The sequence below is a fragment of the Podarcis vaucheri genome, assembly GCF_965113315.1.
Source record: "Podarcis vaucheri genome assembly, chromosome: 9".
Classification (NCBI taxonomy): Eukaryota; Metazoa; Chordata; class Lepidosauria; order Squamata; family Lacertidae; genus Podarcis; species Podarcis vaucheri.
The window spans coordinates 52,938,710-52,965,381 of NC_138767.1; the positions used below are offsets into that span (position 1 = coordinate 52,938,710).

The 26,672-nt window shown below is 41.1% G+C and overlaps 1 protein-coding gene and 1 long non-coding RNA gene across 3 annotated transcripts; one reads left to right on the plus strand and one right to left on the minus strand.

Annotated features, from left to right (window-relative positions):
- Window positions 1–42: 42 nt before the first annotated feature.
- Window positions 43–26,661, minus strand: LOC309540781. Its single transcript, XR_014223484.1, has 5 exons — window positions 25,285–26,661; window positions 13,292–13,432; window positions 11,486–12,522; window positions 2,717–2,786; window positions 43–1,133 (listed from the first exon to the last, which is right to left on the minus strand). It is a non-coding gene; the product is annotated as an uncharacterized lncRNA (long non-coding RNA).
- Window positions 13,446–26,672, plus strand: TLR3 (toll like receptor 3). 2 transcript variants are annotated; one of them, XM_082237887.1, is made up of 6 exons: window positions 13,446–13,864; window positions 14,534–14,690; window positions 18,086–18,530; window positions 20,026–20,217; window positions 21,294–23,110; window positions 24,952–26,672. In XM_082237887.1, the coding sequence occupies exons 3-6, from the start codon at window positions 18,090–18,092 to the stop codon at window positions 25,178–25,180; spliced, it is 2,679 nt and encodes an 892-aa protein (XP_082094013.1). In that variant the 5' UTR covers window positions 13,446–13,864; window positions 14,534–14,690; window positions 18,086–18,089; the 3' UTR covers window positions 25,181–26,672. The 2 variants fall into 2 exon arrangements, with proteins under 2 accessions (XP_082094013.1, XP_082094012.1); XM_082237886.1 differs by lacking the exons at window positions 13,446–13,864; window positions 14,534–14,690 and having other exon boundaries at window positions 18,051–18,530.

The following is a 26,672-nucleotide window of genomic DNA, read 5'->3' on the forward strand; positions in this document are numbered from 1 at the left end:
TGACTTGACTTGCTGTGACACATTGAAGAAAGAAAGAGAAAGAAAGTCATTTAGTTTTCAATTTACTCGCCTGCTGCTACCTCCTGAAGTATTTCCCTATGTTAGCACGTACCCTCAAGTATGCTGGAGTAACCTGGTTGTTGCTGTGGCTCCCAGGAGTGCAGCCAGACCAACTTGTAAAATTTGTTTACTTTGAAAGCAGCTGCATGGGGCCTGAAGACTGCCTCAATGGGAGAGCTGTGAAGCTGGTTGATATTGGCAGAGTTGCCCTTTGAGGTACTTGGGCCCCAAGCCATTTACAGCTTTGTAGGCTAGTACTGTATTAACACCTCAAATTGTACTTGGTAGCTCAAAGGCAGCCAGTGACTGGTGATGGCATGGTCCCATCTCACCAATCCAGCAGCTGCATTCTGTGCTAGCTGCAACCTCTTGAGTTCCGTCAGTTCTCCAGCCAACAGGAATGTTGTGTTTTAAGTCTCTTGTTTTCTCCCAAATTTAACTGTATTCAAACAGCTTTTCTTTTGCCTAATATTCTTGTTCATGCACTAATATTTATATAATGCCTAAAGGAGGAGGAGTAATCCTTAGGACCAGAGGCCAGATATGACCCACTGTCAATGACCAGGAGTTGGATCCTTCATGGTTGGGTGGTATAGAAGAGGACTCTGAACCTTAAAGGGAAGAACATGCAGGACCATCCATGTCCCAAGGAGGTGGCACTGTGATCCACTGACTGTGGACTACACTGTACAAGACCCTTGGATACCTAAGCTTCCCCTGCTCCATCGCAAGAGGTTACTAGAGAAGGTTGGGTCCCTTTAAGCCAAACGGCATCTTGCAGTACAGGTGGTGCTAATCAGGCTGTAACTGACTCTATCACTATGTAAGTGTTCGGTTTCAGCTTGTTCTTTGCTGGAGTACATTTAGAGCTCTGTGTTTCGCAGCAGCAACACTGCCTTGCCCTGCCCTACATCCTGGCTGAATTTCGCCTTAGACTGCAGAGGACGACATCTTCTAGGCTTCTCTTTCTGGCCCTTGGAAGTCTTCCCAGGCCATCACTGGCCACACTGTAACTCAAATATATTTGCCTGGCTGATGAGTGTCCTTGGGCTTTGACGATGCTTCATGTGGGTCTGGATGGAGAATAGAGGGCTGTGTGTAGAAACTGGCCTAGTGTATACAAAAGTAAAATTTACATACATTGCTCCACCCATTTTTGCCTCTGGCCCCACCCACTACTTTTGTGTGATCGTCATAAGGTTGTCCAGAAGGGAGTGTGACCCTCAGCTTGAAAAAGCTTCCTCCAACCTGATCTAAAGCATTTCCATCAGCATCAACATGTTTTGGTATCAATGTGCTACATTTAAGTCGGCACTAAATCACACTGTTCAAAGTTAGATTTAACTATTAGCAAGAACACAATCCGCACAGACTTGGTGGAGTGTCGGGCCTAATGAGCACAGCAGCTCATCCCTAGTAGGTCTTGCCCCATGGATCAGTTGCCGAGACTGGAACTAAGTTCCCTCCTCTTCAGGGTTGTTTCCAAGCAATCAGAGACTGTGCCTGTGTGAACCCAAGCTCTCCTCTGCTCTGTTCATGCCTCTTCTGGTTCCAGGAGACAAGGGGGGGAGGGGAACTTGTCACAACAAGAGGTAGAGACACTTGTGACTCTGCACCAGCCTGACTCATCTCTCTCTCTTGGCCTCCCTTATCCCACTCTCCTGCTTCAGCTTCTGCCTCTAATTCTGGACTTCTCTCTGACACAGACTCTCCCTGCTCAGTAAGGCCTGTTACTTCTTGAGCTTCCAACACGTCCTCCCCCCCCTTCTTCTGACCACTCATCATTTTCGCACCACCCAGGCTCTGAGCCTTCTTCCCTTGGGGGCTCCCCAGTTGGTTCCTCCCACCATTCCTCTGCGTCCAACCAGTCCCTGACATCTAGAGGTTTTTGATAAGCACATAGGAGCTTGCTCACTGATACGTATTTCATTATGACATCACACAGCATGATATCATGCCAGCATTTCAACAGTATAATGGTGTACTTTAGAATGATTAAAAGTGTCATTTTCCAGATCAGTCGAGTCTAATATTCTAAGACTGAACATGTTTCTAAGAGCACTTCAAAGTGTTTTCAAATCTACAGACAGTTTTCACAGTATCCGGTGTTCAGCTGTAGGCTGGGTCAGTTCGACTTGAGATGCCATGGATATGTATTTTTTTCTGGAAGTATTCCAGAACACTCTTAAAAATAATCTCTAGCTGGGGTATGGTGACCTCTGCCCAAAGGCAGGCTCACCCAATACAATAGCTGCCCAGCAGGGCAACCTTTGCAATTGCAGTTCAGATTAAGGTTGTCACAAGCAGGAAACTGAACAACTATTAAATAGCTTAAGGTGATTTAAGCAGGAGATCCAAGCCACATCTTGCAGAGAAAGGCAAGAAGACACCAACTCCACATCTCCCAATGTTACTAGACAATTTGCAGGGGGGAGGAGTTAGAGAAAGAATCATTTCCTGGTCCTATATAGAATTACCTTGGAAAGCTATTTATAAAAAGTCACAGTACAGTCAATCTCAGTCATTTCGGAAAATCTTGATGCTCAGACATTCTTGATTGTCCCATCAGCTACTATACTGGTGGTCTTTACTTCTGACATTGAAATTCTCACTTTCATGTGACCCGAATGATAAAGTACAGCACTGTGTAACTTACTGGAATGATGCAAATGAAGAAGACTTCACTTCCTTTATTATCATTTTTCCCTGGTGCATAATTCATCAATCTGTTGAGGTACACACATTTATGGGTGTCAGAAAATGAAGTGGAAAAAGCAGGGCTGGTTCAAAGAAGCATATTCTGTGCATTTTCTCCAACCCCGAAAGTGTTGACAACTTAGAAGAAGAAAACTGGGGATGTCAGGAAAACTGTTTAGCCACGCAACTGAAAATTGCACACCCAGCGCTAGCTCAGCAAATCCACTCCAGTGTTGGTCTTGCTGACCTTGACCATACCATGGGGGTTATTGATTCACACAGAGACATTTCACTTCAGTATTTCTCTAGCAAGCAAGAGATGGCAAGGCTAATGTGCAAAAGGAGAATTCCTTTTCTGACAGAGGTGCCATTTCAGAATTCCAGGAGGGGCAAAGTGACCCATTCTAAGATAAACTCCAAGAGTGCAAGCCTATGTGCGTTTAAACTGAATTTAATTGGGTTTACTTCCGAGTAGCAGGCCTGGCCCATAATGATGCACTCATTTGGGAATTAGTCCCATTGGCTTTTAAGTGGGATTTACTTCGGAACAGGATTTGACTGTAGATTGCATAATAATAAACAAATAAATAACAATGCAGTGTGTTTATAAGCATCTGCTATGGCTACTCTTTATACTTCCTAATACAGTTGTACCTTGGTTTTCAAACAGCTTAGTTCTCGGTTTGGCTCCCAAATGCTGCAAACCCAGAAGTGACTGTTCCGGTTTGCAAACTATTTTTGGAAGCCGAATGTCTTATGGGGCTTCCGTGGCTTCTGATTGGCTGCAGGAGCTTCCTGCAGCCAATCAGAAGCCGTGCTTTGGTTTCCAAACTTTTTTGGAAGTCGAATGAACTTCCAGAACAGATTCTGTTCGACTTCCAAGGTACGACTGCAACTCTTGCATTATTGTAAGCACAGGACATATATTTACTGCTTTTACATGAGATAAATGCTTTTGTGTTCAACACCTAGAGCACATAACTCAATTTAATAGATTATTGTTATAAGCCTTATAACAACTATCATTAAGTAGAAACATAAGTGATATGGGATGGAGGGGGGGCGTTGTCTGTCCCCTGCTTTCTGTGACTAATATTTGGGTTTGCTCATATGTTGTGAGGCAGGATAGCATTACCAGGGGTTACCATGGACACATGTAGAAAAATGTGGTACCAATACTCAGTTTATAACCATGCTGGAGTGGATTAGCATGCATCTGTAGCAAGAAAAAACCTGCCGTTTTAGGCGCATGGTGCCATGCCCATTTACAAAGACACATTTGTTGTGTTTTTGTAGTAAACCAAAGTTCTTCATTGAATAGGAGCTGGGAAGGTTCAGGTAGAAATTGTGTTTTTAACTCTAGTATGACAATGGCTGCAATCCTTCAGCCCCTAACTTCGAAGTAAGCCACATAGAGCCCATTGAGGCTTACCTCTGATGGACATGCATGTGATTGCACTGCAAGGCTGCAATCCTATAAAAATGTTCTTGGGGGAAGGTGTACTGAGCATAGTGGAATTTAGCTTTGAATAAACACCCACAGGCTTCTTATAACATTTTATTTTAGAGTGAGGGCTGAGATTAGTTTCCTCCTGTTTTAATATTCTGGGCATTGACCTTGGCCTGTGCTCTTGGCAATCAGTTTGTTACAGTTTAATTTAGACAAGGGAAAATAGGATTGTATTAGCAGTAATGGGGAAGGGTAGGGAAGAATGACAACCATAAGAGTGTCAGCAAAAATGGGATGCATTGTGTTGTAAATGGAGGCTTTCGAGGCTTGAAGCCCTCAAATGAATTTGCTCTGACAGCTATTCCATTTGACAGCATGCACAGTGCAACCACACACACACACACACACACACACACACACACACAGAGGCAACATTTCACTTCACTGCTGTATTCATAGATAAGAATGATCTACTTATGCGTGCAGTTCTGATGGCATCTTAGATGAAATACAGTCTAGTGTTTTAAATGAACGTATAGACAAGGATTGGGTCCCCCTAGATGTCAAGACTGATACTTAACTTATTCAGAAGTGTGGCTCTTTCCATTGTTCTTAGTAATACACAAAATGATTCACCATTAGAAATTGTACTGTTTTATGGTTTTGGTGTGGTCTGTTGCTAGCAGTTTATTGTGGGCTTTGTGCTGGTTTCAGCAATGTTTAAATTAACAGAATATTGTTGGTTTAGTTGGTTTTAATATACTGTTATATTTTGTATGTATCTTTTTGCAAAACACTTTGGGAAGGTTTTTGGTTTTTTTACTGCTAAATAAAACAAATTTATATACATAGATAAATATAAAACATTGAGACTTTATCAGAATTAGACAAAATGCTCTCTCTCCATGCTCCTATTGGAAACATTTTAAGAGCTTGGGGGGTGTTATAATGGATTGGATGAGGTGAATTTTTTTTTTTTAATATAGCAGACAGATGAAGAATTGGAAGTTCTTTACTTTCTGACTCTTATTTTTCTGTCTTTCTCTTTAACCTCTTTTCTGTTCTTTATATTTCTTTCTTTCTCCCCTTCTTTACTCTCCCCCACCTTCGCTGTTTTTATTGTATCTATCGGAAAGTCGTGGTTTGGTTAAAAAATGGGGAAATATATCAAGTTTTGTATATATATTTTTCTAGAACCCTTAATAAAATTTATTTATTTTTTAAAAGGAAACATTTTAAGAGCTTAGATAGCTGCTACTCATTTGTATAGTACACTTGAAGTAGTTAGTGGCTGTATAACAGCTGTTGCTTTTTGTGATGCTCTTCATGTGGTTTGAATGTAGTAGTTCATGTTATACAGTTATGTTGATGTTCCTTGGATTTTTAAAATTATTGCATTTCCACCCCAACTTTCCTCCAGAGAGATCAAGGTGGCATACACTGTTCTCCCCTCTCTCCATTTTGCCGTTACAACAACCATGTTAAGATAGGTTAGGCTAAGAGGCAGTGACTGGCCCAAGGTTACCCAGTGAGCTTCATGGCTGAGCAGGGTCTGAAATTCTGGTCTCCAAGGTCCTAGGAGAACACTTGTCTAAACCATTACAGCACACTGGCTCTCAAGGATACCTTGAGTAGGAGTTAAGGAGTAAAGGAGTTAAGACTTTATTCTAAGGCCACTAACTTATTTTTACTCCTGAGTTCCGGCACCTTCTAGCTTTGGACCTGGCCACCTTTGCCTCCCAGTCTCTTTGCCCAGCCGCCATTTTGTTTTCAAATTAAGAACATACAATACAGCAGGCTTTTTAGAGCTAAAGTGCTGCAGTATAGGGGTGTGTGGGTGGGTGTAAAAGACACAGAGAGATTGAACATTTGGTCCCTTGTTGAGAGACTACTGTTTTTAAGCTCCTCGCTGTCCAAAATATTGTATCTCGTTTCTGAAAAGAGCACCGTGCAAAGGCTTATGCAAACTGACCACATCAGATTCTGGGGCAGAAGGTGTATTTTATCAGTTTCTCCCAGCCATTGGGACCACATTTGCTGGGGATGGTGGTGGTTGTAGTCTAAAAGAAAGAAAGATTGCACCTGGTGGGGGAAGGTTGAGGGAAAGAAATCGCTCTCAACAAACTTCATCTGTGGATTATATTTGTGTTGCTACAGTTCTTAAGTATTAGCCCTTCTTCTGGTGAAATTAATGCCAAACTTCCATTCAGTATGACTCTGAACATGAAATTTATTTGGCCTGAAGAATTTACTGCTTGTAAAATTGTACCTTAGAAGTCGAACGAAATCTGTTCTGGAAGTCCATTCAACTTCCAAAACATTTGGAAACCAAAGCGCGGCTTCTGATTGGCTGCAGAAAGCTCCTGCAGCAAATTGGAAGCCGCAGAAGCCGTGCTGGACGTTCGGCTTCCAAAAATTGTTCGAAAACCGGAACGCTCACTTCCAGGTTTCAATCGTTCTGGAGCAAAGGCGTTCGAGATCCAAGGTATGACTGTATTCACAAAATCCTCAGGTTTGTTTGATTTGTATCTCTCTCTCTCTCTCTCTCTCTCTCTCTCTCTGTGTGTGTGTGTGTGTGTGTGTGCGCGCTAGCATGCTTAAATTCTGTGCAAAGTTAAGGTTGCCATCTAGTGGTTCTAGATTAGAACAGTGGGCTGCAAATTCCTTTGTACCAAGAGCTCAAGGGACAACAATGAGATGAGATGAAATGAAATACAACGCAACAGAGGTGCTTACCTCTGCAGACCCAGAGTTAGTCAGTTCCAGACTGAATACAGATTGAGTTTGTTTTCCCTGTCAATACAGGCTTCTTTATTCCTGAGCTTCAACATTTGTTTGGAGCATAGATCATGCTCTCAAGGCTGCTTCTGTGCATGGGGCTTTTTATATCTGCTCCAGAGGATCTGCACAATTTAGCACCAAATAAACATGTTTCTATGCATTTTATCCTAAAATGGGCATTTTATATGCATTTTAATCTAAAACACACATTCTTGCACACATTTTTTTGTTATTTTGAGACAAACACTGTATTGCAATACTTGGGAGAGCTGTGAAATGTGTATGAGAAGTGCAAATCAGGTCACTTTGCTTAAAAATACAGGCGGAAATAAATCCTTGAGCATAGTAATGCACAAGTAGAGTTCAGGCACTTGTACTGTCAATGAGCCTTTAGGCCAATATAGATGTTTACATTCTCCTTTCAAGACTGATTGAAGCAGGAGCCTCTTTAAGCATGTTGTGAAAGTGCCACTAATTCTCCTGTTACCATTTCAATTTTTCCCTCTGTGAGGCAAAGGCTGGGCTGCATGGTCAGTGAGAAATTAGGTGCACATCTGAAGGCCTTGTGCTTATACTGAATTCCTAGAAATCTATTTGTGGTATGTTTTCTCACTGACTGCACAGAAACTCATTAGAGTAGATACAATGGTTGCCAGTTTGATTCTATGCAATACCATCAACAACAGTACATCTTTGTTTTTTCCTAAGTTTTTCTTGGGGGTGTGTGTTGTTGGTAGCTATGCTGGTAGTCTGGCCTCCATTTTGCATTTACCACAATGCCCCTGACCTACTATTGTTAGCATTCATCTATCTCAAGATATAATGAAAAAGTGCATCTTCAGGGGTGAAGTCAAACTGTTGTAGAATTACAGCGTCTGCTGTGGCTGTAGAGACTGATACGGGAGAGACATGTTTTGTTACAGCCGAGGCAGAGGAAGGTGCCCAGTTGTGTGTTTCTTCTTTCTGCACATTTCTCCTCTGGTCGCTGCTGTGGATACACAACTCAACTGTCTGCCTGCAGGGGTTTCCCATACGGAGAGGTTAATGTTGCCCTACTATCATTCCAGGGTATGGGGGGGTGGGGAACAGGTAGGAGGGAGGAAATAGTTCCTTCCACAAAAAAGTGGCAGATATTTAGAGAATATCATTGTGCAGAACTGCCTTTTTTGAGGGAGGGGCAGAGACAAAACAAAACTGCTCAGGAAAAGCTCTCCTGAGAAATTTCAGTTAAGCTCTTAAACAGACATAAACAAAATAAAAAAATTCCTTCCAGTAGCACCTTAAAGACCAACTAAGTTAGTTCTTGGTATGAGCTTTCGTGTGCATGCACACTTCTTCAGATGCACACGAAAGCTCATACCAAGAACTAACTTAGTTGGTCTTTAAGGTGCTACTGGAAGGAATTTTTTTATTTTGACTATGGCAGACCAACACGGCTACCTATCTACTACTGAGACATAAACAAGTTTGTACTTGCACAGTAATTGATTGCCGTTATTTCCACCCATGTAAACATTATGTAGACACAGAGCACTGTTTGCAAACCACTAGATGGAGGTATTGCACAGGATTTCAGACATCATCCACAAGCAACTACATATGTATATTTACGTACCTCCTATCTACCCCATTTTCTGGTACTCATTCCTGCAAATCTCTTTTCTGTTCTCTTTCTCTCTCCCCCCATTTCCAGCAGATTTGGGAGACACCTTTTAATATTTGTTTTCTTTTGTACACTTTTCTTACCACAATCAAGAGAATGACACTGACACCACATTAGAATCAGACAGATTGGCAAACAGGGCTTTTTTTTTCCTCTAGAAGAAAAGGTATCAGAACTCACAGCCAACAGACTTTTGTACGAGCAGTACAGGGGATTTCTCATTTATGCAGGAGTTACTGTAAAGCCCATTGCTTTTATTGTAAAACTTAAGGTGATAGAAATAGTGGCTAATCCATTTATGCAATAGCACATCTTTCCTCCTGTGACAAGATGGTTGTGAGAAAAGGTGGGCACTTGCTTGCATAGAAAACCTATCCCCCCCCCCCAAGTAGGGGAATGGAAAATGAGAAAGAATTCTGGAGCTATCCTGTACAACTTTCTTTGCACGTACTTTTGGAGTGTTGCACCTGTGTTTGGAGCATTCATCGCAGTACTCAACTAAGTTCTTCTCAGAGAAAACCTTTTGAAATTAATGAACCTAAATCAATCATGTCTATTTACTTCAATGGGTCTGCTATGGATAGGATTGCATACCACACACTTATGCCAGAATACATGTAATGAGAGCCTGTGAACCTGGTGACCCGGCGGGCAACATTTGCGCCCCCCGACCTGTGAAGGAGCCTTTTTAAAGGCTTCGGAATGGGGGACGGGGTGAGTGGCGCGGTGCTGAGAGTCGACTGCTTCTCCTGCAGAGTGAAGCCGCATGCCATGGTCGGAGAGCGCTGACTTCTTCTTGTGAACAATTGGATTTTAAAGCAGCAACCCGTGAGTAGTACGGAAATTGGATTTGTAAAGGAATTTTTTTTTTTAAATTAGGCACGATCGGGGAAGGCGCAAACAGGAAGTCCGTCTCCCCGTCTTTTATGTAATCTAAAGCAAGGACCAGCTAACTAAGGTTGAGAGGGTTTTTTCTTTTTTATTGGGTAAAGACATTAATTTCACGATTTGGCAGTTTAAGTAATCTTACTGGAGGATAAGAGCTAATTTTGGGAGCTGAAGTGCCACCCCCCTGGACCCGGGAGTGATCTGCGAGAGAGCCTGTTGAAGAGATATTGAAGAGTTTGACAGCTGTCAAATTAGCTGTCAAGACGGGAAAAGAGAACTTGGTTTTCTATTGTCTCTGCTGGTTATATTCGTTACAATTTGGCTATGTTTTGTCAAAAACAAGGAAAAACTGATACAAATTTACTTGATTTTTGGATTTGAATTGGAAGGAATACTAAGTAACCAAAATCCCTCTAGAGGGGGTTTTGGGACATTACAAGAATGACTGAAGGAGGGAAAATTCAAGCTAAATTGGACAGAGTTTTTTTTTCTCTTGGGAAAGTTACAAGGCCAAATTGATGTTTTGGCTACCAACGTTGCAACTCTGGACTTAACAGTAAACAAATTCATTGAATTTGATAAGGACTTGATCCAGGAAGTTCATGCAGCTGGACAAGAGGAGAAATTTGAGAACTTTGAGAGTGTGGAGAAAGAGATACATGTTGTTTCTGAGGAAAAGGAAGGAGGAGATGCAATGTTGCAGATGACAAAGGAGAGCCAGAGGCCTGACATGATGGTTATAAAGGAAAAGAACTTGATGATGAAAATCTGGTCTGAGCTGGAGATTGAAGAATGGAGAGATCTCCTTATGTGGAGATCTGAAGACCCAAGGATTACAAATTTGATTAAGGTGAAAGTTGGAGCTTTGGGGACATTTGGACTTGAAAGGAGTAAGAAACAAGATTTGGGCTCCACTTTTAAGTATGGAGGTCTGGCTGGAAGAAACATTGTCCTTATCGGGCCAGAGCGTCTCCGAGATTTGGTGTTTAATACCAAGGACTATCAAAAAAAACTGGCAGAGAGGAACTGAGAGAGAATTAAGAGCCTCGGACGTGAGATCTCCAGGCTGATAGCAGATTAAGACTGATGGACATTTGTTGGGGATTGAAACCGGGAAAGGGGATGGGGTGGGGTTTGGGGATCCAAAGGGTGTATAATTATAATCCGTTTTTTTCTTTTTTTTTCTGTTTTGTTATTAGTATGAAAAGTGGGGAATTCGTGGAAGGGAATTTGGGTCGACTTTAGAAAAAGGATTTAAGATTTAAGAATGAGCACTGATGTATAAATTTTGATGTTGTAAAATTGGTTTTTTAAATTGAACTAAATATAAAAAGGTTAAAAATTGGGGATAAGAACTTGTTGAATTAACAATTTGAATTGGAATATAAGAAGGGGAGGTGTGGGGAAGTCAGGGAAATATGTTATAGAAAAAAAGCAGAATACATGTGTGAGGTGAGGAAAAGCTGGTAAGGTGGAAGAGAAGAGGTAATTCTGGAGGTTTCTGTTGAAATGAGTGGTGTGTGTTGCTCAATGTTTCCGTTGTTCTCCTGTACTCTTTGCACAACATCCCATTTTCTTCGAAAGAGATGTTTTTTAGCAATATCATCACATTGGCACCACCATAGTAGTGAAGTAAGACTTGCATCCTAAGTGTGTGTGTTCCTAAGTTTTCCATTTACTTTGGAGGAGATGTTGTTAACCAATGTTATCACCAGCATCATTATAGCAGTACTAGGGTTAGGACTTGCAGCCTGTGTGTGTTGCTGGATGCTTTTGTTATCTCATTCATTATTATTCTGATCACAACATACTATGGGCAGCCTGTTGAAATTAATAGTTCTAACTCAGTCATGGTTATTAAAAGCGGGTCTACTCTGAGCAAAATTCATTTGAATACCAAAGTGTGTGCAGACTTTTTTGGGGGAGGGGGGCATCTCATAGCTTACCATCATAGCACATAGTGTCACGGTCCGGTTCATGGGCGATCAAAGTCCCAGCTGGGGATGTCGGGACCGGGGAAAAGATGGCGGGGTGGGAGCAGGAGCACGAACAGGAGTCCAGAAGCCAGGAGTCAGGAAGCAAGGACTCACGAAGTCAGGGGTCCAAGGATCAAGAAGCAAGGAGTTATGAAGTCAGGGGTCCGAGGATCAAGGAGTCAAGGAGCCAAATGCAGCAAGGCAGGGAACGGTTTGCTGTGGCAAAGAGCTGAAGGGAAATGTTGACCTTATATCCCTTCCTGACTCTTGCCACCAGGTGCTGTGAGTTACCAATCGGCCTCACCTGTGCGGCCGTGCCTTGCCCCTTCAGAACAAACTTAGGAAGACTCCAGTCCTGCAAAGTCCTACTGGTCACAGGGCCTGGCTCCCACACACACTCCTGACACATAGTTTAGTAAGGTACTAAGTATTTGTAACAATGCAGTTCTTTAATTTTCACAGTATCTTTGCAAGATAGGGAGAAAACTAGTACACCTTAGCCATGCTCAGTGGCCCCATTGGCAATGCCCTCATGACCTCTACCAGGTCTAGCGGGCACTGCTGATCTCTTCTAATAATATCATTGCAACCTCAAGAAACATGGCCATGGAAGACCCTTTAGCAGTTGAAGACAACTTCTCAACATGAAAGGAAAAACTAGACGGTTGTATAATTTGAGAGCCCTCCTCAAAGATATCTCATAGAATCATAGAGTTGGAAGGGACCCTGAGGATCATCTCTTCCAATCCCTTGCAAGGCAGGGATATGCAGCCTTGAAATCTCAATTAGATGACAAGTGCCATATATGCAGACTAATTACCCCTGCTTTCCCCCATCATGAGGTCACTTGCTAGGATAGCCACATTTTCCCCAAGCATGAGATGAATACACTCAGAAAAATGACAGTTAAATGTTGGAATTGATTATGTTGCACTTCATGTGGATCCCAGTTCATGAATACAAACTGCCCGTGTTCATCCAGCCTCAAATGGGAAGTGATCCTGATACTGCTTTTAAAAAAAGCCCACCGCAAACTGGTAAACCAGACAAAAGTGGGAAGTTCTTTATGAGTGTGTAGGAAAACATTCAGACATTATTATGCATACAAAAGATACTTCCTTATACACTTCTTTCATTCTTCTGCCTTGAGGGGCAAGGCAAGGAAACGAAAGAACTTATTCTACTTTTTTATTATTATTTTTATTATTAATAATAGCTTAAAATAACTACAGGCTTTACCTTCTATTTTATATTGAACATATTTTGGAACAAATTATTATTAGTAGTAATAATAGTAGTAGTATACCACCCTATGCCCACAGTTCTCAGGGTGATTCACAAGATAAAATCACAATATAAAAACAGAAAAAAGTACATAATACATACATTATATACTCACCCCTGTTACAATTTTGGTCCCAATCAAACTAGCTGTAGTCTGTTGTCTCTTAAGGAATAATCATGGCCTAATCATCTCTATCCATTACAGGTATGTGTGGTAGATTAATCAATTACAGCTTTAGTATCAGAGTAAAATCTCTCTTCCCCCTCCAATTAGCCGGTGAAATTGAGTCAGGCTGGCCAAGAGAATGGAGAGCTGTGATCTCCTGTATTTTCTCGTTTTTTGTAATAAACAAACAAAAAAACAAGCAACAAACAACCCCCACCTTGGGTGAAGTGATTCAGTTTAGGGCTACAGAACAGTGTGGGGTGAAGGCCACAGTTATGTGGCACACATTCTAATGGGGAATTCATGGTACAAATACAATTGCATACTGTGCCTCCTAGGTTTTCCTAAGCTGTTGTGGAATCAAGGTATCCTGTCAACAACTTGCTTTTCTTATTCCTATCAAGCCATCGTGTGGATTAATATGGATTCTGAGTCCATCCGACATACCTCACCTTGCTGCAACGGCCCTGCAAAGTCACAGAAGAAGAAGAAGAGTTTGGATTTGATATCCCGCTTTATCACTACCCAGAGTCTCAAAGCGGCTAACATTCTCCTTTCCCTTCCTCCCCCACAACAAACACTCTGTGAGGTGAGTGGGGCTGAGAGACTTCAGAGAAGTGTGACTGGCCCAAGGTCACCCAGCAGCTGCATGTGGAGGAGTGGAGACGCGAACCTGGTTCACCAGATTACAAGTCTACAGCTCTTAACCACTACACCACACTGGCTCTAGTCTCCTTTAAACATGATCCTGGGAAATACTGAAGAATGGAACCGTGTGGTGCTGCACATGCTGATTCCTTATTTAAACTGGACACTCCTACATATAGAATGTTAAGCCTGACATTGCATATTCTCAACTGCACTATGGATTCCTTGGTGGGCTTCTGCAGCACACACAGGTGAGGCCACCAGATTAAATGATAGCCCTGTTCATGTGGTACTTGCCAACTTCTAGGGGCCACCCCAATATAATATTTGAGGGACCCGGGGTCCCCTAAAATTGATAGGTATACTACAAAGGTTGTAATGCCTATGTTATAGAACCATAGACTTGTAGAGTTGGAAAGGACTCCAAGGGCCATCTAGTCCAACCCCCTGCAATGCAAGGATCTCGGCTAAAGCATCCATGACAGATGGCCATCCAACCTGGCCTTTGACAACAGAGATACGTATCTTATTCCTGTGGTTGTAATTTGTTTCAAACTGTTTTTAATAATGAATTTTAAATTGCCAGAGCCCAGCGTGGAATCTTGTGGTGAAGGGCAGGTAAGAAACCTAAATAACAATAATAATCCTCAGCATGCTTTTATAAACATGCTCCCTTTGTGTGTGCAAATGTGCTTTACCAAGAAAAGCAAATCTTCAAGGGTGAAATTTTTGTTGTGGGTCACTTAACATGTGCTATCTGAAAGTTCTAAGTGCAGAGGAGAACAAGGAAGTGAGCCAAACAGATGGGCTGTGCTTGAAGTTTGCAGAGCAGGAGGTGGAAAAACGAAAGTAGGAGGCTTGCTCCTTTCTTCCTGCTTTTCTTGCCACTCCAGTGCCCTGCCTTCTTTCCTTTGTTCCAGATGAGTCAGATTGTGCAGGCCTCTTTGAGTTCCTGGGATATTTAAGAGAAAGTTTTGGAGACAGTTAGCAAAGAGCTGCAGTGCCAGGAATGTGTTGATCAGCCTCTGAAGTTGCTTGAACAGAGTGGAGAACAATCAGGCTGCAAAGAAATATAAAGTAAGTATAATTATCATGGTACTTATTTTTTGTGGGCCAGCTTTCAGAACAGAATTCCTTCATTCGTTCCAGCCTCCTGCAGGCCCTTCATTCATGGCTGAACTCAGTTTCAGCCTTGCAATTTTTAAAAAAGCATTGCATTCTAGTTGGAGCGCAAAAACAAACGAAACAAAAAAACCGGCATTCAAAGAGGGATGTTTAGAACGTTGTAGCAATTTTGGCAGACCTCAAAGCAAACTAAGCTGGAATAAAAATAGAAGAGGAAGCAATACACTTTTTCTCTGCAGTAACTCCACAGAAAAGAAACAAGTATTTGTTTTGAGAGTTTAGGAAGGTATGTTCTGTATAGTCTGGTGTTGCTCAAACTTTCTCCAGTTTGGGCAGCGGTGTGGATATACAGTTTGAGCCCACCCTTGCCAGAAATCAAGGTCTTTTGATTAAAAACAAGAAAAAGAGCTGTCTTTTGATTAAAATCAAGAAGAAGAGCCAGCCCCTTCCCAGGTCCCAAGAAGTAGATCGTTAAAGAAGAAAAGAGTTTCCCCAAAGGTTAACATGAAAATCCTAGCCATACTGTAATCTGCAATATTTATATTAACCTGTTTCAAGGGTCTTGTTCCCATGATCTGTGGTAGTGAAATCTAGTGTAGTGCATAAGTCCCCTTAAAATCAGTGTTTGCTTCTGGGATGTTTACTGCTGAATAAAAACATGCAAAGGCTTCAGCTGAGGAGGTTCCAGATTTCAGGGTTCATAGCTGCAGCTTTGGTATAACCTGGAGAAGCTCAGTCCATATTTAAGCAATTGTTCAGGCTCTCTCCACTTGTTAGATCCTTCAGTATTTTGCAGGTGACAAGTAGTATACAGCAAAGACTCCATGGCCATCCTTCCTTCTGTTTTCAGTGTAACAAACTGCTGAAAGCACATTTCTGCCTGCTGGTGGAGTGTTGCCAGCTTACTAACCAATCCTTTGCTACTGTGCTTCAGTTGTGGCTTCCTGCAGCTCACAATTGTGGTTAAACGGTCCCAAGTGCTGGAGGTTTGAAAAACTGGCAGCCCCGCTTGTTAAGAGGAATTGTTCAGGGGGAATTGCACACTATATTGAGGAAGACATTGGAAATTTAGGTTTGCACAACTAAAGTGCTATGTTTGGCCCATTGCCGCAAACCCACTTTTTAATTTAATGGACTTGTTGTTGTTGTTAGGGAAGGGATGGTGGAATTGCACTGAAAAGTGTGGGTTGAGTGAATGATTAGCAGGGAGACATGTTACCACCCCTCAAGCAAATCTGTATGAATGTGCATTGTTATATAACTGCTCCGAAAAGCAAATCAAGGTGAGGGTTTAGTACAGACTGGTCATAGTCTCGCCAATCAGGATGAATGCTGAATAAGCAAGGTGCTCTGGAGCAGCCTTTAGTTTGCAAAAGCCACTGGCTTCTGAAGCAGGGTTGCTAGTCCCAACAGGTTCCTTTTTATGGTCAGCTTACTAATATAGTGGAAGGGTAGTCCTGGGTTGTGGTTGTTTTTAAAGGCAAATTAGGGACTGTGATTTACCAAAGACAAGCACCAGAAAGCAGGAAGTGTGCCTTGCAGACAGATAAGGTACCAATGAAAAGTATTGGTAGGTCCCATCCTACCCTTCCAGTTTACATAGGATTTGTTTCATTAGCCCCCTACTTCATTTCTCAGATTTTTATACTAGGGTTTCCAAAATTGTGATCCACTTCACTCAGGTGGTTTGCATTATATCTGTGGATTTGTGGCTGAAGACAGAAGATAGCACACCCGCCATGTTAAACATCCATGTTGATTTTTAATTGTATTTTATTGCATTTATTATTATTTTTAATTATTATTATTATTATTATTATTATTATTATTATTATTATTATTATTACCCTGCCATGACAGCTACTCTACCCTTTTGTGGTCCTATATTCTCCACTTCCTAACCCCTCTCCCCCAGACTGGTCCATGATGTGAATGACAAAAGATTAGTGCAAAACCAGGACTTGTTGCTTCCTCCATTGTGTACAGAAGTGGCCCTGGGGACATGGTCCTGGCTTTCCAGGACGAAATGATGAGTGAACATGCTTGGTAGCTTGCAAGCCTGTTTTCCAGTAAGGTGCTGACGGTCTTTTAGAATGACATAAATTCTGATTCAGATAAGCAGAACTCCATGATTATACCCAGTGCAAAGGAAGCCAGTTTTGCTCCAAGTTATTAAAATACATTCTTTCCCCTCAAATAATTCTGGGCACTGTGGTTTACCTCTCACAGAGCTGGAATTCCCAGCAACCCTTAACAAACTACCATGCCCAGAATGCTTTGAGCAGGGAAATTGCTTTGAATGTGCTTCAAAGGTATAAAGGGTACGCAGAGAACAGCATGATAAGTCTCTTTTTTTTAAGCATTTGGGGTATAAGAATATTGCATCAAGGTTAACACTAGGGTCTTTTTTAATAAACAGAACTTTGAAACTTGTGGCCATGAAACAAGGAGAGGAACTTAAAAGCAGATGTCAAACTGTTAAAAGCACTTTTGTATAGAATTCCCCCCTCCTTCTTTCAGTATCAGGCACACATATTCAACACACTCTCCCCCTGTAAGCCACACTGGCTATGCCAGTGCCAGTGCTTAAGCCTGCTAGTCAAAATACCCAGCAAGGCACCAGTGGGATCTGGTGTGTGTGAGAGAAAATCAAAGTCAGCAATTGTTTTGCTTAAATGTCCTAAGATACTTCCTTTCCTTTTGTTCAGCACTGCAGTTGAACCAAGGCTTTGTACACACAACCGTATCCCTACGAAAGGGGCCTGTCAAAAACACTGGCTGCTTTCTGCGTAGCCAATCTTATTTAATTTGTGCTACCTGAGGGGCAAGAAGAGATACCAAAGAAGTAGGGAGGAAGGCCCTTCCTTTGCTTCTTCACAATTTCTCTCTGTTTTCCATACATGCTTTCCTAAAAGCTAAACCTAAGTCACCACTTATGTTTCTGCTCTTTGGTGCACATCCAGCCCGTGTTTCCTACTGACCTCCTCTAGAAGGCAAACTGCTCAAGGGAGAGAACACATTTCCTTGGTATGGCCTGACCTTACTCAGCTCTCCTACCTGTCATCTCACCTGGAGGAAATGCTTGGGAAGAGACAGATTTGACCATACCATGGAGATGGATAAGGGAGAGGAAACATTCCTTCCCTCTCATTTATATGTCCAGTATTCAATTTTCTCCATATGTGATCATTTAAGACACAAAGGATGGTAGGGTTAGGGTTGTCAGCTGTAGGTTAGATGATGTATCTCAGAAATATAAATTATTGAGCCTTACTTGCATTTCTTCAGCCTGTATTTTATCTTTTGAAAAGCAAACATTAATGTTAAATGTGCGTCTTCTTTTTCAGGAAAATGAGGAAGCCTTTTATTTATTGGATATGCTTGTCTTTCACCCTCTTGACCATCTGGGTTCACTGTGAATCAGCTGGGAGTGTTTGCAAAATTACAGATAATACAGCAGATTGTAGTCATTTAAAGTTGACTCAGATTCCCTCTGATCTCCCAACCAACATAACAGTTTTGGATCTTTCCCATAATCAGCTAAAAACGCTTCCACCTGCAAACCTTACAAAGTATGGACAGCTTGTTTACTTAGATGTAGGATTCAACACCATCTCTAAACTGCACCAAGAACTGTGTTTGAACTTGCCTTTGTTAAAAGTTTTGAAGCTGGGACATAATCAGCTGCATAAATTTCCTGACGATGTTTTTATTCACTGTGGCAATCTGAAAGAACTTAATTTGGGATTCAATATACTGGAAATAAAAAATGAGCCTTTCATCAATCTGAAGGTAAGAAGCAAATTTCACCTGTGATTTTGAACATGAACTTGGATGATGGCCAAGTCAAATTCAGATCAGCAGGGAAGAGGGGTGGGTAAGACATGGCAGTAAGTAGTTGCCTTACACAAAATCCAGATCATGGATCAATCTGTCTGGCTAATAGTTATTTTTTACTGGCAGCACTTATCCAATTTATCAAATAGAGGTATTTTCCAGATGGGCCTGAGATCCTTTATTCAAAGATTCCAGGATTCAACCTAAAGATGAGTACACAATGAAATAAATGCTCTTATATATGCCTCCTCCTTGTCATTAGAGCCTATAAGGGACACGGGTGGTGCTGTGGTCTAAACCCCTGAGTCTCTTGAGCTTGCTGATGAGAAGGTTGGCGGTTCAAATCCATGTGATGGGGTGAGCTCCCGTTGCTCTGTCCCAGCTTCTGCCAACCTAGCAGTTTGAAAGCATACCATTTATTGTCCGGGTTCAAGGACGAGCCACTGGACCTTAAAACATCCAGATTGAAAGGTTTGGTGAGCTATGGTTTAAATTAAATCATAGAATCATATAGTTGGAAGGGACTCTGAGGATTATCTAGTCTAGCCCCTCGCAATGCAGGAATATGCAGCTATCCCTTACAGGATTGAACCTGCAACTTTGGCATATTATCAGCACCACACTCTAACCAACTGAGTTATCCAGCTGAAATCCTAGAATTAAATTCACTCAAAATACATACAAGCTTCTAGGACCTGTCTACCTGGCACATTTGAATTAGTTTCACCTTTCATGACTTCTCCTGAGGAATCTTGAACTTGTCATTTGTGAATACAAATGTAAATTCTTTGCACACACAGAGAAAAAGGGAAAATTAAGCACAATCCCCATGTATCCTGTGCAGAAAGAAAGTTTAAAAGCTATAGTATTGAAATACATTTAGTGGATAAAGATATCATCCATCCTTTCCCATGATAGTATTATTATACAGTGGTGCCTCGCAAGACGAAAAGAATCCGTTCTGTGGTTCTCTTCGTCTAGCGGTTTTTTCGTCTTGCGAAGCAAGCCCATTGACGTATTAGCGCTATTAGCGGCTTTTAGCGGCTTATCTGCTGATCGGATCAGCTGATAAGCAGCTTAGCGGCTTAGAAAAAGGGGGGGGAGGAAAAAAACCAGCAGGAACTTGCAAGACATTGTCGTCTTGCGAAGCAAGCCCATAGGAAATTCGTTTTGCGAAGCACCTCCAAAACGGAAAACTCTTTCGTCTAGCGAGTTTTCCGTCTTGCGAGGCATTCGTCTTGCGGGGCACCACTGTATTTTATTTCATGACACCTAAGGATTACAAGCTTAAAAGGGTGATAGCGTTAACTGATAAAACTTGATGCAATCTGAAACAGCGTTTCAAACATGCTGTAGTCATCCAGACAGTGTAAAACTGAGTTTAAAAGCTATGCAGTCAGTTGTGAGATGAGGGAAAAGACATAACTTTCTTCTCCTTTGTCTTCCTCAGAAATTGAGTTTGCTCGATGTCTCTCACAATCATTTAAGTACTCCCAGACTAGGCTCCCAGCAACAGCTGGAGAGTCTTCAGGAACTTGTGATGTCTCAGAATAAAATTACTGAATTGAGGAAAGAAGACCTAGACTTTCTTAGCAACTCTTCGTTAAAAAAACTGGACTTGTCATCAAACCCCCCAATGCAGGTAAATGTCATACAACTGGGCTTGTTTTATTGATGTTAGTTGTACAGATGTTAGTTGTATTCAGTTAGGATAACCTTAGCAGGCTATAATACTGGTTTGTGTTATTTAAAAATGAATTTGATAAATGAGTAGTTGTTTAAATACCTTATAGGTAAAAATACTAATATATTCACTGTTTTCTTTATATGATTGGCAGCTTAAAGAATTTTGATTAGCATGTCCTGTTGCATAAGAGGGAACACAGCTTACATAGAGTTGAAACTAAATACAGTGGTACCTCGGGTTAAGTACTTAATTCGTTCTGGAGGTCTGTTCTTAACCTGAAACTGTTCTTAACCTGAAGCACCACTTTAGCTAATAGGGCCTCCTGTAGCCGCTGGAACACGATTTCTGTTCTCATCCTGAAGCAAAGTTCTTAACCCGAGGTACTATTTCTGGGTTAGCGGAGTCTGTAACCTGAAGCATATGTAACCTGAAGTGTATGTAACCCGAGGTACCACTGTATGAACAAGTTGAAGATAAGCAATGAATTAGAATTACTATGAATTTTTGGACAATGTCTGGAAAGAGCCCTGCCTCCCAGTTTTCTCTTTCATTTTCCTTGTGGCAATGGCGGCTGGACTGTTTTCATCCAGCCCTCAGTGATCCAGCTGTTGCTACTGCAAGAACAAGAGAGAAGACTGGAAGGCAGTAAGCTCAGAGGCCCAACCACAGGCCACAATGGCTAGAGCATCTTTCCAGAAGAACATCTGTGGTTGTGGTCTTCTGCATGTGCCTGCCAACCTGCTTGTCTCTCTTCATCTGAGGGCTGGGTTCCTGCAGGCTGGATGTGATATGGGAAGAAAGAAAGGGGCCCCCAGGGTGGCATGGTGCCTGTAGACTCTGCACCCTTACAGAAAGGCCCAATGGGAACAATGCTACATTATGACAAATACTGTTTCCCCCCCACAAAATTGTGCCATTAATCAGTCACAATTTCACACACATCCCGAAACAGAATTGGCTGAATATTTCAGTCCAGGGCTAATTTCATGCAGCCACTGTTTTTGTAACCCCATTGTTTTGTATCTTTCTAGTTTCATCCAGGTTGTTTCCGTGCTATTGGTAATCTCTATGGTCTTCTCCTTAACAATGTTCCATTGGGACCTGATCGCACAAAGAATCTTAGTTCTGAATTATCAGGAACAAGAATTCAGAATCTTTCACTGAGCCATGTGCAGCTTTCACAGATTTCCAACTCAACTTTCAGTGGAATGAAAGAAACAAACCTCACAATTTTAGACCTATCTAAAAATGATTTGTCTCGCATTGAAAATGGTTCTTTTGTCTATTTTGAAAATTTAAAGAGTTTGAATCTAATGAATAATAATATTAGATATATATATTCTCATTCCCTCTATGGGTTGCACAATGTAAATTATCTGAATTTGGAAAACTCTAATATAAAAAAAATTAATGATTCCGCTTTCCGGTGGTTAAAACATTTAGAGTGCCTTATTATGGATGGCAATAAACTTCTGGAAATTACCCCTAATACATTTAAAGGTTTAGAAAATTTGAAAAACTTGAGTTTAAGCCAGTGCAATCTGACTGTAATAACAGAGAAAACCTTTTCATCTCTTGCTAATTCTTCATTGCAGTTTCTCAACCTAACAAAATGTGGAATCACTTATATGAAGGCTGGTGCCTTTTCTTGGTTGGGACAATTAACATCTCTGGATTTAGGTTTAAATAATATTAAGCAGGACCTCACTGGCCATGAATTTCAAGGTCTCAGTAATATTGAGACTCTCTATCTTTCTTACAATAGTCATCTGAATTTGACAAGTGAATCATTCACTTTCACTCCTAGCCTTAGAAAGCTGAGACTCAGAAAGGTTGGTTGCAGTAATCTTGCCATCTCTCCCTCACCATTCCGTAAGTTAAGCAATTTGACTATCCTAGATCTTGGTAACAACAACATAGCTAATATGAGAGAGGAGATATTTGATGGACTCCACCAGCTTGAAATTCTGGATTTGCAGCATAATAATCTGGATCGACTGTGGAAGCACGCCAACCCAGATGGCCCTGTTCTGTTCTTAAAAGGTCTTCGAAACCTGCGTCTACTTGATTTAGAATCCAATGGCTTTGATGAGATTCCAGGAAAGGCTTTCAATGGCTTATCTCAATTAAGAAGCTTGAATTTCGGAAAAAATAACTTTAATTTGTTTCCAACGTTTGTCTTCGACGAACTGGCATCTCTGAGCTCACTCTTCCTAGAGAAGAACCTTATCACAGCTGTTGACGAAAAAGTGTTTGGGCGAATTTTCACAAATCTGAAGGAAATAAATATGGAGGGCAATCCTTTCGACTGCACTTGTGACAGTATAGCTTGGTTTGTTAATTGGCTCAATGGAAGCATAACATATATCCAAGGATTAAATAATTATATCTGCAACACCCCTTCTAAATATCATGCTAACAGGATTACACAGTTTGATACCTCACCATGTGATAGTGCACCCTTTAAATTGGTCTACATTGTGAGCACTTCTTTGGTACTGCTCCTCATCTTTGTAGTCCTACTCGTCCACTTTGAAGGGTGGAGAATCAAATTTATCTGGAGTGTGACCGTAAACAGAGTCTTTGGCCACAGGGAATTAGACAGGCCACTGCTACAGTTTGATTATGATGCCTATATCATTCATGCCAAAAAAGACAGGAAATGGGTGTCCAAAAACTTTATTCCTCTTGAAGAAAACAGTCAACCAGAAATTAGGTTTTGCTTGGAAGAACGAGATTTTGAAGCTGGGATATCTGAATTCGAAGCAATCATCGACAGTATAAAAAGGAGCAGGAAAATTATATTTGTTGTAACTGAACATCTCTTAAAAGATCCATGGTGCAAAAGGTAAGCTAAAATTATTTTAATAACTGACATTCCATTTGTTTGTTGTTGTTTTTAGAGCATGTCTTCACTACCATCTTAAACTAGCTTCAAACCTTTAAATTGGTGTGATTCCCAGTCAAAGAATCTTTGGGGCTGTCTCTTTGGGGGAAATGATGAATGCAGTGGCAGTTTCCTGCCAGTTTCTGGGACTTCTAGGTTCTGTCCCAGTCCCCAGGTGGAAAAGATGTTCTGTAAGGGCCCTCAGAGGCTGGGAAAGGAGAAGATAGTGGTAGAAGTCTTATAAGGTGATGCAAATCTTACAAGGTCTTTGAGCTTTTGGGGAATTTTATTAGGACACTCACAAAGGCTTGATCCCCTTCTGGGCTGTACTTTTGCAAGCACACTTGTACAAGAAAAAATGAATTATAAAATTGGAAATAAATGGTTAAATTGTTGTAAACTCAAAACTGGAAGCACAATATAATGATTTGAACTTATGTATTTTCTTAGTGTCTCAAATGCCTTAAATCCATTCTTCCTTTTGTGAGCAGGAATAGGTGATAATATCTTGCACTGTACTAAGTCTCTTGGCAGGCAATCCATATGTTGCACTCAGATTGTCAGGCACTAAGATTGTCATTACTCGAGAATCGGGAAACATCCCTGAGGATAATAACTACCGTATTTTTTGCTCTATAAGACTCACTTTTTTCCTCCTAAAAAGTAAGGGGAAATGTGTGTGCGTCTTATGGAGCGAATGCAGGCTGTGCAGCTATCTCAGAAGCCAGAACAGCAAGAGGGATTGCTTCTTTCACTGTGCAGCGATCCCTCTTGCTGTTCTGGCTTCTGAGATTCAGAATTTTTTTTCTTGTTTTCCTCCTCCAAAAACTAGGTGCGTCTTGTGGTCTGGTGCGTCTTATAGAGCGAAAAATATGGTATTTGCTCTCTTGAGTATTTGCAACAAGGGTTTGAGAAGTCACAAGCTGGTGGGGGGTGGGAACACTCTCATATATTTAGGGAAAGTTGCAAACAGAGGTGGCAGTGTTCATGCATTTAGAGTAAGGGCAATGCTTCTGGCATTCAGTCCAAATTATTTGGTCTTGTCACATAGCCAAAACGTATTAGCTACAGGGCATCATAACATTTGCATGGTTGTTGCAAGATCCTTGACTGGCTGTGGCATGAAGAAGCTGTGACTTAAAACAAATGTGGCTTCAAAGCAATTGCAGGTTGTTCCCAAGCTGTCCTTGACTTCTCTTTCATAATTGCTTGCATGCGGTTCATGGCAGAATCTCAACACTTCTGGAAACCAGTTTTCATGGAAAAAATGATCACTGCCTCTCAGCCTAACCTGTACCTCACAGGGTTGCAATGGGGTAGAACCATGGGCACCATAAGTAGAGTGCAATTATAATCATATCCTCAGCTGAAAACAAGACCACCTGAATACCCTATTCCAGGGTTCAGCAAACATTTTCAGCAGGGAGCGAGTCCACTGCCCCTCAGACTTTGTGGGGGGCCGAACTATATTTTAGAGGGGGGGGGAATGAATGAATTCCTATGCCCCACAAATAACCCAGAGATGCATTTTAAATAAAAGGGCACATTCTACTCATGTAAAAACACGCTGATTCCAGGACCGTCCGCGGGCTGGATTTAGAAGCCAATTGGGTCAGATCTGGCCCCGGGGCCTTAGTTTGCCTACCCATGCCCTATTCTGTGAACATTGCTTGTTTTTGTTAGCATTTTACCATTGACTCAGAGTCACTACATCGTAAGAGAAAATGAGCAATTGCATACATTTGTAAGTGAAATATTGTTATGTCCCAAATTAGCTCTCATCCCCTTTGTCTTCTGTCCAGGTTCAAAGTGTATCATGCCATACAGCAAGCTATTGAACAAAGTCGGGATTCCATCATTCTAGTTTTTCGGCATGACATTCCTGATTACAAACTGAAAAACGCACTCTGCTTACGAAGAGCGATGTTCAAATCTCGCTGCATCTTGGAGTGGCCAGTACAGAAAGACCGTCATGGTGCATTTTACCAGCAGTTAAAATTGGCACTTAAAACTAGTAGCAGGGTACTATGACATTTTAAAAAGGATTACAGTAAATTATTTTGTATGCTTGAATTAGCAGTCAAAATGCTACCCAAAATATATAATATGAATGCAGGAAAAATATAAATTGTTACCTAATAAATGTAGAACTTTCCAAAGTGTTCTAGAGGATAGAGATAGTAGCCTCAACATCCCTTCTCATCACCCCATAGGAGGAGACAGGCACTTGAAGGGGAAATCATTTACCCAGCCAGATGAGAGCTCTGTTTAACGCCCTCTGCTGTGTCTTCTTCCCACAGGAGAAAAGTTGTTCTACAGCAGGCGGTCTTGATACCTCTTGCTGGAAGATACAGGGCTTGGAGGCAGAAAATGTAGATAAGGCTTGATGCCTAGGGTAGATAATGGTATGACAGTTAAATAATATATGGTGAATTGGCTGTGTCCCTTGTGATAGTTAATAGGCATATAAAGTTAACAAGTTTATAATAATGTATCTGTATTGTTGAAAAACTTTGTTTAAAAAAATGTTCTGTAGTTTTTCATTCTGAGTTTTCAGTGCTGACTCACCTCATTTCTTTTCCTTATCCCTTCCCCTCCCTATTTTACTCAGAACAGAGCTGAAATTAATGGATCCAACCTCATGTTCATTGGTTTCAGTGGGTCCACTGTGTGAAACTTAGTTGTTTATTTTCTCTGGGAAACACGCATGAGTACCCCTGCCTATTCTACATTTTGATTCATGCTTCATCTAGCAAATCACCTGGAATAGACAAAAGGTGTGAGTGATCAGCTCACTCAACAGAGTAGAGATTTATGACTGTACAGGTTATCAAAGTGTCCGTGTGTGTGTAGGACTAAGGGGATTCCTTCTCAATCTCTTTGGCTTTGGCACATACAAAATAGGGCAACCAAAAAGAAAGAGATAAGTTCAATTCCTTATCACTATGGTCCCTTAGTAAATCCAGTGTAAACAAATTTGGGGAAAACAGGCATTACAACACAGGGTCTCTTATTTTGTTACTAAAGAAACTCATTTTTGTATATTCATTTCAATATATTTTGTATATTTATTTCGGTATTAGAAGCCACAATTTTGGGAGCATCTATGGACTCTCATTAGGACAGCGTCAAGTCTATATATTTTCACTATATTGTTCTCCTTTCTGTTCAGATTCAGTGTTAAATATATGCTAATCAAGAAGACCTGTTTATGACCTGATTAAGAAGATACATATTTCAAACCATACAGTAACTACATGCACATATATTAAAAATATATAATGTTTTATACTTACTTGAATAAACTCCCCCAGCTTTGGTACATAGTGACAGGTTGTAAATATTCTATTTGAATAAACTTGATTTTTAAAAATATGCAGTTTTGGTAATTAAATTGTTATGAAATTTAGGGGAAAGGGCAAATTTTAAAGAAACAATAATAGTTTTTGTATATATAAAAATTGTGTCTGAAGGGACGCTTTCAGAAGATCTAAAGTTGAAAATAAAGGATCCTGTTTACAGA